Genomic DNA, 12158 nt, shown 5'->3' on the forward strand with positions numbered 1-12158 from the left:
AAATATGCTATGAACTTGGTGACTCATATAAATTGTATGTGCAAAAAAACCCCCAAAAAACAATAAACTCTCCAGATGAATTAAACTGTATGCACAAACAATCTTTTGCATATATACTTTTGCAAGGAGATGGAATTACTGATATGGGGATCTATTTGTCTTCATCCAGATTATTCAGTACAAAAGTCTATTGCAGATAGAATGTTCAGCATATGTGTATCAAATCCCTAATGGTAAGGAGAATAATATACACTAATTAAAATTTATGAAAACTGAAGCATACAGAATCTGGAGCAGTTGTCCATAGTAACCAATCAGCTTCTCTCTTCAGTTTATTCAGTTAAGCTTTGAAAATAAAGATAGAAGCCGGTTGGTTGCCATGCACAGCTGCTCCAGGTTTTGTCTTCTACTGTATATATCCAAACCACTTGTTCACAATGGGTGTATCTATGTGTGACTATGGGGCAGAACATCCACATCGCCCACTATACTGATATGTAGACAGTGCAGAATAAGTAACACACTTATGCTTGTAAGCATTACCATATATATGAAAGCAGTAAAAAACTGAATGCTCTCACCCATATGTTTGCATAGAGTCCATGAGTAACAGCTAATAAATTTGTTCTGGAATTCATTATGATGTTAAGGATGTCTGGGTGACGAAGATGTGTAATTAACAGTGAAAATCCATTTAGAAAAGTTGTTTTGCATATAATCTTTATGATGCATTGTTCACCCGGACCAGAATCTATCTATCCATCTATCTATCTATCTATCTATCTATATATAATATTTTTTCACTTGTATGTTTTATTTTATATGGTTATATGTAACAAGAGATTCTTGTTACACCACAGATTTTCCCCTCGTTAGTGACAAATTAAGGATTACCAGACCCTGACTCTGCTATTGTTACTAAATAGTATAAATAAAGTTAATAAATGCATGGTTTCTCCAAATGTAATACAGCTAATGTTTTTCTCTCCTCAGATTATTTAGGACATAATGTCCACCAGTTGCACAAATAAAACTAGAAATTAAGGATAGATGTATTTTTTTGTTAATTTTAATTTAGTTCTGACTAGTAGTCAAATATAATTCCACAGTGCTCAGCACTAGGTATTCTATCATGGATAATTTAGCAAATAATAAATGATATATGAAATTGTCCATGGAAATCTGTATCTTTGGTTTTTCCAATGCATAACAGATTTCTGGGAGAACATTATATATAGCTAGGGATACTTTTAACAAATCAGAGTTGTCAGAGCAGGGGCAATTGATAAACAGTATGTTTTATACTTATATAAATATTGGGTTTTGTATTGAAATAAAGATCTAAAACACTTAATTATCTTGCTTGTGTTACGTTTAGCTTTTCTTCTGTGGCTGACACCTATCTCTGCATTTATAGTTAACTGTGTTTTGGTACCCGGATTCACAAAGTTCCATGTGTTAAAAAATGGTTTGACTTTATGTACATATATGTGTTTGATTAAGAAAGTTTTCACATGTACCAATATTATGCAAAGTAATGCCCATACATCTGCCAATATAATTTGAGTAAAATCATGTTTGCATGTAACATGGAATTTGTGCACACACTTTTATGTACTGTAATGCCATAAAATGTGCAATGTCAATCAATAATAGGGGGAGAGTCCAGAGCAGGGGTCTCAAACACAATTCACTCGGGGGTCACTGGACAAATTTTCTTCTCCCATGGGGCCGCTTGCCAAATTTCATACTTCAAAATTTGCATTTTCACTCAGCAGGAATCCCTAATCTGGTGTTTACAAGTGGCAGCTATCACATGCTCAAATTAATTATCAGATGACAACCACTGCATGTAAATGCCTGCATACCGCATGTAATGGTATGTGATATGATTAGATGCAGTTAGAAAACAGTCACTCTCCCTGGACGCTTTGATCGTGTATCGAGGGAGAGTGATTGACTCCTAACCACAAGTAATCATATCACATATCATTACATGTGGTGTTCCAGCATTTACATGGAGCAGCTGTCACCTGATCATTAACTTAAATGGGTGAAAGCCGCCACTTGTAAATGCCAGATTAGGGATTCCTGCTGCAAGAAAATGCAAATTCCTGACACAGAAATTCCTAATCACACCTAAACTTACAGGTGTGAATAGGGCCTAATACACACATACATACATACACACACACACACACACACACACACACACACACACACACAATAAAATAAAAGACAGAGCCCCATCACCTGCACATTCCCTGGTGATCCAGTGTTTGATTAGTAAGGTCAGGTGCAGATCTTACTAACCGTTCCCTTCAACCGGAGCTCAGAACTGTCGGAGCTCAGAAGTGTCAGAGCTCTGGATGAAAGGAATTTCTGGGTGCCAGAGCTGACAGGAGCAGCTATGTGGTCTGCATCTGACAGGGATGCATACCGCATAGCTGTTTGTACAAGTCAGATACACAGACAGCTGCAGGCCGAATGGTTCCGCTTCACAGGCTGGAATTGGCCAGGGGGCGGTACTTGAAGACCCCTGTTCTAGAGGGTCATTAGTGGACTTTTATGCAGCTAGGCAAAATGGTTCTCGGGAGCCAAGGTAAGCAAGGGGATCCTGTACTACCTACCAAATGAAAAAATAAATAAATAAATGTGATTAACAGTCAGAACACTATTGACTAAAAAGTCAATAGTTAAAGTTTGTTTTAATTTCAAAAGTTTAAAATGTTATTTTCTATCATCTACACTGCATAGACCACCTTGTTCAGCTTGGATAACATGTCCCAAAAATATTGAAGTATATTAAACCTATAGTTTGTAATGCAAAATTAATCTAATAATGGACCTTTGTTGGAAAACAGGCAACTTACCAATGATGAAGCCTAAATAGGCAGATCACAAAATGACAGATTTCTAATAAAGAGTGAAAGGTCAGACACTGCCTGTCAGTCTTTGGGAGTAATCTGGCCATTTAGTGATTTGGACCGATTCACTAAAAGGGAAATGGGTTTACACTTCTTATTTTGGCCTGTTTTTTTTTTATAGAAACTAAACCATGTACAAATATAATGTGCAATGTAATATTTCTTGGGACATGTTTTATTTGTCTTTTAGTTACGCAAAATATATTTGAAACTTTTTAAAAATAAAATAACTTTTCAAAAAAAATTTTAGTCATTGGTATTCCAATTTCTGTTCAGTTTTACAATATTTAGCACTTTGTAGCTTTAAAGGAGAACTATGGGGTTAAGGCTTTTCCCCATAGTTCTCCTTAGGGTAACGGGAGGACACAGACTAGCATCCTCCCATCACCCTAAGCTCAGTATACTGAGACGCCACAGTATACCATGAGCTCCTGCTCGCAGTATACTGAGACTCCGCAGCTTAAGCGGATCCCGACAATTATGTCTGGATCCGCCAATGCTGCACTGCAGGTAACTTTCACAATATTCTTTTAGACTCAGATGGCATTCTTATGAAAAGATAAAATCCCCTTTCTTTTAGAAAAAAAAAGCAATGGTCTGTATTGAGTTACACAGATCTTTTCCAATAAGTGCAACATTGAGCACTTCCAGAAAATGGAAGCACTTGTTATCATAAAAGTATTACAGACAGATGTTTTGCTGACAAAAGTGGTTAGAAAGATGCTTCAGATCTGCCACAATCTTCTATACAACATGGCCAATGCTGGATAATATACTCAAAATTTAACATCTTCCTAGCCCTTTCACAGATTTGCACCAGCTGTAGATTTTATAATCCTGACCAAATTGCAGAGCTTATGCTCATTTCAAGCAGGATATGAATATGTTTGGCCACCTACAGAAATAACATTTCAAATATTAATTCCAAAGCACTTACATTCATCTTTAACAGCAATAAAGTGCATCATTAAATTCAAATAAAGTGCATTATCACAAAGTAATGGTATTAAATACATTTTCCCAACTGCCAATATAATGGTTCGGGGTACAGTTACAGTTATATAAATGCCTCTACCAAAATATTTATGCAGAACCAATTACAGGTTGGCAGAGAATATTTCTGAAATAATTTAAGTTTTCCATCTACAGATGATTTCCTTTGTGAGCTTAACTCTATTTTTAGCCTCAAATTTATATGTTCTAGGACAGTTGTTTACTTCCATTGCCCTTGGATACATTTTTCTGCTTTGCTACATTATTACGTTTCTAATCTGGAAAGGAGCTTTAGGTTGCAACACAGGGCAATAATAGAACACTTCTTTTAAAACATAAAGGCACGGTTAACAGAATAATTGGAAAAGGAAATCAATATATTTGGTACAAGCTGCAGGAAAACACATATAAAGCAAGAAATAAGTCATAGGGAGACTAATGACCATAATGGAGTTTTCAAACATATTCAATTTACAATCTAGATCCGTAGGATCTTAAGCCAGGCTTATGCTACCAGCTTACTTTCCTGAACTGGCAGAATGGGGCTCTTCTGCACGTGTGTTTCTATGGGTAAACGTGGCCAACTTCTGGATGATCGTCATACTCAGTGGGTGTTCTCTACGATATAGCCTACTCAAACATTTCCAGCTCTGCAAACCCAATACCGTCTCCCGGCCACCCATAGTTACCCATACATGCAATTAAGCCACTTTATCTCCAGTCACCTTACAATGCCTTGGCTTGAAATGATCCACTCACCCCTCTCTCCACTGTTCTCCTCCCCCCAGATGAAGATGCCACTATCTCTTATTGCCCGGAACGTAGTGACCTACATACAGGAACCACAGTACCGTCCCACATTGGTCGCTGGGCGGAATTTTTGGACATGTCCACTGAGGACACAATCGATATGGTAGAGCAGGGTTGGCAACAAATCAGGAAGGTTATTATCAATGAGTCCTGGCGGGAAATATACTTCAAAAGAGTACATACAGCATAGCATGCCTTTAATATCCCCACTAGGGGGACGTCTTCCTTATGGTTAACTGCCTGTCCGAAATGTCTTCTTCCTCTACCTGACCTCCTTTGGTCCACCATAGTGTCCTTCAAGAATGTGCACTCACGTAAGAATAGGAAGTTATCCCCAAACTTTTGCCTACTGCATGCCCTTCCCCTACCCACGAACGGGAACCCCTCCTGCCCTACCTGTTGGGAACATCTCTGTCTGCTGACAGCCAAAAAGGCGATCCTGTGTAACTGGATTTTATCAGATCCCCCTTCCATGGACACGTTCCGCCCCCTGTTGAATCGCTTGTTGTTACTGGACAAGCTGGACACGAAATTTAATCAAGCACGCACTAAAACGTTCTTTGCTACGTGGACATCGTATGTTGCAGCAGAGTTTTCCTTACAACAGCTGCAAGATCTGATGTCCATTTTTAATCTGTCCAAATGGTACCTCGAGGCTAAACTGACGGGTTCCCTAGGGCCCCTTGATCTACTGCGATCACTCGAGGTTCCCACCACCAATCTCCACCACGAGTAGTCCTCCTGTTGCACCCACGACTGCCCCTGATATAGCCTACTCAAGGGAATCAGTTAACAATACATAAGTGAAGAATAGTTTATTATAAATAAATTATAGTATGAGGATTTTATATAAACCATTTTAAATTAGAAACATAATAAGAGTATTAGGAGAATACGAACAAAAAGCAACTGTAGCACACTGGTTGACATTGGTGAATACTGAGATAAACATTTAACCTTCGACGTATACATTGTAATATATATATTTCATATACATTTTAAACATTATTTTATATATGGAAATAAAAAGGTAAGGGTCAAGACAGATCATTTATTAATCCTAATGTAGCTGATAAAATTCCACATGGTAAAGGATCAACTAGTCTTAAAAAAACAAATCCAGTTTATACATATTTTATACATAAAAGTGGTCCATAAAACAAACAAAGGCAGGGAATAAAATGTGATGGCCAGTAGATGTTTATTTTAGTATGTAGTATGTAGTATGATAATAAAACCCTCCTAATGTTTTTAAAAAAGAACTCTCAGGTTCATTATTAGCTGCATCCAAAAAAGGTTGATCTTATTGTTCTTATTGTTCTTTAAATAGCACTCTGAGATGTTTAGTCCAAGTATACCACTCACAAAAGCTGGTCCTACACAGTGGCATCTGCTCTGATATTTAGTTGTATCTGCAGAAAAGTCCTTCCCTTTTCCCACTGTCAAGTAATGTGAAACTATGGCATTGGGTTGTGTCCTACAAATGCCTACATATTTCAGCACTGCCTTAGAACTGCCTTCAGAACTGCCTTACACAGAGTTAGTGGGAGTCCTTCAACCTAGGGCTGTATACAGAAGTGTAACTAGAACCTTCAGAGCCCGGTGCAAGAAACCCAAATACAATCTAAAACTTGTAGTCCTACATAGGTGGTGCTATTCTGCATTGCTGTATAATCATCATATATATAGTACACTGTATATACTTATGGATTTTGAAAATGCCATTAAAATTCTCTAAATTGCAAAATTGATGAACTAGCTATACTGGAATATACTGCATAATACACCATATCTAAAGACACTATACAGCTTTTGAATGATCTCTGCCCCTTTGAAAATGATTTTGTAATCCCAATAAAAATGCTAGAGATATTTAGGTTCATCAAGCATTATACCTGCTAAACATTCTTATCCCATCATTATATTGGACTGCCTTACAGCATAATGTACATGCAGCTGTAGTTATTTTTTGGTGCAGTATATAAAACCTTGTTAAAGAGAGGCAACAAAGGAATAATGAAACACATTTTGTGGATGCCTCCCTCCTTTTTTAGTTTCATATTGAGACCATAGTGTGTGTTGCCCAGGATTACCCCCCAAATACAATCTAAAACTCAAGCTAAAACCGACCTCCTACTCCAGCAATGTAGGACCAACCTTTTATTAGAAAGTTGATCAATTAATTGAGAGAATACCAATTATTGTTTATTGCTTAAACAATAAAAGTAGTAATAATTATAATAATAATGGTACTATTCATTTGTACAATAAAAAAGAATAGTATATGCTCAATAAGCACATATTCTCAGATTGCAGTGACTTGCTATAAAATAGTTTTTGCTGTGGCTTTCATATTTGCATAGGCTTGCTGTTCTACCTTTGTTTTTATAATAGTTATACAGTAGATATTTGTGGATAAGCCACTAAATGAATCACAGTATTACACTACAATCAGTCAGCCACCATGATTAACAACTGTTCTTATAAGGACCATGATTTACTACAAATGTTGACAATCTTCACTCACAAATTGTGTAAATGTTCACTTTAATATCCATACTCATGTGACACTATGCAAGCCCAGTGACAGTGACTTTGAGTTTATTTTCATCTGCATGCATGTATTTAAGTGTAAAATCATGAATATTAATGAATGTTCCAATCAATATATGTTTTGAACTTTCACACTATAATTAAAGCTGAACAGAAAAGCAGCTAAGCAACGCGATTGAAATTCAGATATGGAAATTGTTTTACTTGAGCTACAAAATGCCTACATGTGAACGAGGACTCAATAACATGTATACCTTTGTTTTAAAGTATCACATATCACCCAAACTTAGCAACCTAACTTTGAGGGCCCATTTACACTTACGCATCGTGGTAACACGCAGGTTTTTGCAATGCATAGTAACACATTTATTTTAAATGGCACTGTAAGGTAATAAGATAACACATCTTCATTGGAGTGTGCCACAATGTACAGGAGTGCATTGAATTACAAGAAAGGGCATTCATTTTAATTGGCTGTGTAAATGCAATGCACATCAACACATGACATGCGTGTTAATGCACCACAAAGATGTTTTAATGTAGTTTCCACTAACTTGGCCTGTCCCATCCAGCTATATGGTTTTTCAATACAACAGTCAATATACTTTTCACACTATAGACAGGGAAGCTCTAGAAGTAATGCTTTCCACCTTCAGTTCAGCTGGATGGATCTGTTATCTTCTGTTGAGTATTACTTTCTGCTTATTATGCATGCTAGGTGCTGTTGAACTGAAAAAATGTTTGACTGTAAACTTACCAATGTCAACATGGGTGACATTTTGCAGAAGCAGCTCTCTTTCTAAACAGATACTGTAAAGAGGAAGATGCACTGGGGATGGAACGAGGGTGGGAATTGATCTTCAGATTATGCACAAATAGCCATTTATTTAAACAAAAAAGGACAACTGGGTTGATTTAGAGTGCTTGAAAAAGCTGCAACTAGGTGGATTCAGAATGCTGCTTGGTAATGCCTTAGTTTACCTTTTTTAGTGTGTTGGACAAAATGTACCCTTCTTTTTTCATATTCAGCAATGGACCAAAATATGGATATGCAGCATTTTTATCAACTCTCACACACACTCACAGCACACATATATATTTTCGCAATCTAATAACTATTTTGAATTACCGAGCCTTTAAATGGACACTGTCATATCTGGCTGAGACAGTGTCAATATCCTGGGTGAGACGAACCTTACTTTCGATTAATTGACAGTTATTTCATTTGAGAGCCAATGAGATTTGAAAATTACAGTCTCATGGCTGAAAATAAAGATCCTTACCCTTCAGTTCAGGTTTTGTGAATTTAGCCTTCTGTCAAACGTCTTGCTCACATACTAGTTCCATGACAGTTTTCAGTGTGATGAGCAAGTGTTTTAATGACCTGCACTAATGTGTAGTCTACTGCCACTAGAGGACATTACACTTGTCCTTGGCGGATATCAAGTTGGGGCAGTCCATTTATATGGTACACAAACATGCTTTATAAACGTTTTGCTCAAACACCTTATTTTTGTTTTCGCTCCCTTCCTTAGTCCACCCAACCCCAGATGCATCCAACGGCCATTGCATCTGGTGCTCGTGTATACCCTGTGTCACAAGTCATCTGTATCCTGTCCGTAGCTACACAGTAGATCCCCACAAGATGCTGAAAACATAGCCCCATAGACATGCAGTTATGGGGAGTTACTTTACAGGCACATAAGGTGTAAATAAAAACCAAAGACCACAGATGTTGAATTGAGGCGAGTATGTGTCTAGGTAGGGTGGGCTAGGTTAGGTCAGGGGGCAAAAAGGATAAGCGCACTTTGTTTTAAAGTTTACTTATACTTATTATCATAAGGTAAGATGTTAATTAAAACTTTAGATTAGCACTTCACTCACTATATATTCAAAGCAATATGTAGTATAATGAATGCTGCTGATTTCCAAACTATACATATTTTAGGAGTTTTATTTTCAAAAAATATACCTGGTATTAATTTAGGATGCAAATGTTTATAAAGAATCAACATTTGGTAACGTGCTATCAATGCATAATGCAAGCTACCCTTATATAACTAAGTATAATCCTATTTAGTTTGCACTGTTTATGCTTAGATGTAAGACAGTAGAAAAAAAACATCTCCATGGAAGGACATCATTTACAAACTCAGTTTATGACACAGTAATGTGTAGAGGCTGGTGAAGCTGCAAATTGTATACATTTGACATCTAAAAGAAATATGGCAAAACCAAATGAGCCATGACTTTCATTTCCCATTCAACTCATTTCATACTGTAGCAAATGACAGGTTGTAAAATTAAGGCTTGTTTGTTCCTTCTAATTTAAAAAATAAATTAGTGAGTCTGAATAATTGTACTGAACTGTAAAAAGTAAGTGCGTAGATGCATTTAGTACAAAAAACTCAGTGCAACAGCATTTAAAGGACAGATATATAGGAGCTGCCATTGCTTACTTGGTTTTCAACATGCATGCTCCACTATATCATTCTCAAATGCCATTTTAATGAAAGAAAAAAAGGAAAAAAGGGTGTAAGATATGACTTACAGAAAAAATAATACCAAACAGGCAATAAGCAACAGTAAAACAGGTGTAGCAGGGGTTGCTGATGGTGGTTACACATAGGGAAAGGACTTCAGGGACTTGTAGAGATATTTTTAGGGGGTTATTCAGTAAGATGCCGAAAGCAGCCGAGCCGAAGTTAAGAGAGCTGCACCCCATTTGGATATTCACTTCAGCCATGCACGGCTGATTTCAGCCATACATTGGCTGGCTTTGACTCCCTTCAGTTCAGCCAAACAAAGTGTTTCTCTCCCGGGCGGCCGGGAGCCGCTATCTGATAGCGGGAGACTCCCTTAGCGCCCTGGAGAGTTGGGCTGTCTGGAGATCAGTGTCCCTGGTTACCTGGTAACCAGGAACGCTGATCTCTCTGCAAGTGGCCGGAGCCAGCCGTAAGATCACGACTAGCTCTGCCCAGCTGTCAAAAGCAGGCTGTCGGCTAGCTTCGGCTTTCACATCGGCTCAGTCGAGCCGAGGCATATGCCTTCGGCTCGACTGAGCCGCTTGGCCCATTTCGGGAGCTGTATGGGCTATAGTGCATAGCCTGTACAGCAACACTTCGGTTCTACTGAACCGAAGGGGTCCTGGGGCCGAAGCTAGCCGAAGGATCAGCCGAAGCTACGGCTAGATCCTTCGGCAGCTTCGTGAATAGACCCCCTGGTGTCAGATACCATGCCTGTGGCAAATTACACTAATTAAACTTTTTTTTAAAGTATAGCAAATAATCAATGTCACTGTCTTTATTCATAACTTCCCTGTGCTCAAAGTATCTGAGGGACTGATCTTGTCCCTACTGCTGGAGGTTATTCATCCCCAGTTTGCACCGATGGGTAGCTACCCTCTCTGCCCGATGCTCTCTAGCTTCCCTCCCAGTCTGGTGCTCAAGAAACTGGACTTCCTGTATTCTTCTTGAAGACGTTTCACTGGTCATCCAACTTACTTTCTAAATTCAGAAGGACTTGTACAAAAATTATTTAGGACTAAAAATGGTAAATCATGCTCCAATCAACATAATCTACTAAATATATCCAGCATAGGGTCAGAGACCTCGTGGAGGTAAGGTGTTGATTGTATTTGCATGATTGGGGCTAGCGGATGTTATTAAGCCGCTCAGAGAAAGGTGTTTAAACAGCATTGCATGTGGCAGACAATAGATGTCTCACCCCTGCCTCTATTTAGGCTTGGCTTCTCCATTTTACATAAATGGCCTCTTTTACATCTTTTTTAAACCAGTTCTCCTCCCTGTCAAGGATGCGTACTTGACTGTCCTAAAAGTCATATTCTAGGTCACATCTGTGTCCTAATTTGGTCAACTCTTTTTGAATTCACAATCCGTTTTTGATTTTTGTTTCTAGCTTCATGTTGAAATGAATAAGCTAATTAGTTAAGGAAAAAACAGTTCTACACACTTATTACACACTTTCAGCATGAAGATCATAATACTTATCAATATAATGTAAGACAAAAAATATTTTGTGAATACAAATTTTGCATTCAATGTTCCATACCGTATAATAGTGACCAACACTAGGATATTCCCAACTAATCCAGTGGAGCAGATAATTCCAATGAAAGATGGCAGAATAACTGTTTCTGCAGTATTAATAAGATGGTTTTCGTTCCTCATACTCCATGATTTATTGAGTAGGTCACTGTAATTATTCCAGGAAGTGATTTGAATTTCATTCATTGTTATGCTCTGTTTTAATGTTAATCTGCAAAAAGAAAAGACATATTTAGTTATTCCTTGGATAACTTTTATGAAATGCACTGCATTTTTCATCAGGTTACCCATTGTTTCTATGTTTTTTTGTTTACCTATCTAAAGTGGGAATTTAAGTAATTTAAAAGCTTAAAACTGCAGAACTACAGTAAAATAAAACCCAGCCCATTCAAAGATAAAATTAAAATGCTGGTTTTGCTGCAATACTCATCTTTAACCAGTTGACACCCGCGGTGTTAAACCCCCTTCCCATCCAGGCCATTTTTCAGTATTCAGCGCTGCGGTACTTTAACTGACATTTATTCCGTCATGCAGCGCTGTACTGAAATGAATTTTATACCCTTTTTTGGGGACAGATAGAGCTTTCTTTTGGTGGTATTTATTCACCACTGGGGGTTTTATTTTTTTACTATATTAAGGAAAAATTACCGAATTTTTTTTAAAAAAAACAGTTTCCCCTATATTAAATGATAAAACATTTATTATTACCCAATTTTTTGGTAAAATATAAAAGATGGGGTCACGTCGGGTAAAAAGACACTAAACATGTCAAGCCTTAAAATTGCGTGCGCGCGCGAAACCTCAAAAA

General features: G+C 37.6%; 1 protein-coding gene across 1 annotated transcript in view; it reads right to left on the bottom strand.

Moving 5' to 3' along the window:
- The window catches only part of MCHR2 (melanin concentrating hormone receptor 2), a 57202-nt gene extending 45666 nt beyond the window's left edge, over nucleotides 1-11536 (bottom strand). Inside the window, exon 1 of the mRNA XM_018564926.1 lies at nucleotides 11355-11536. Coding sequence (XP_018420428.1) covers nucleotides 11355-11536 — 182 coding nt within the window. The remainder of the gene's footprint in view (nucleotides 1-11354) is intronic.
- Nucleotides 11537-12158: the final 622 nt, after the last annotated feature.

Source organism: Nanorana parkeri, unplaced genomic scaffold (assembly GCF_000935625.1).
Source record: "Nanorana parkeri isolate BGI_ZX_2015 unplaced genomic scaffold, ASM93562v1 scaffold795, whole genome shotgun sequence".
NCBI classification, from domain to species: Eukaryota; Metazoa; Chordata; class Amphibia; order Anura; family Dicroglossidae; genus Nanorana; species Nanorana parkeri.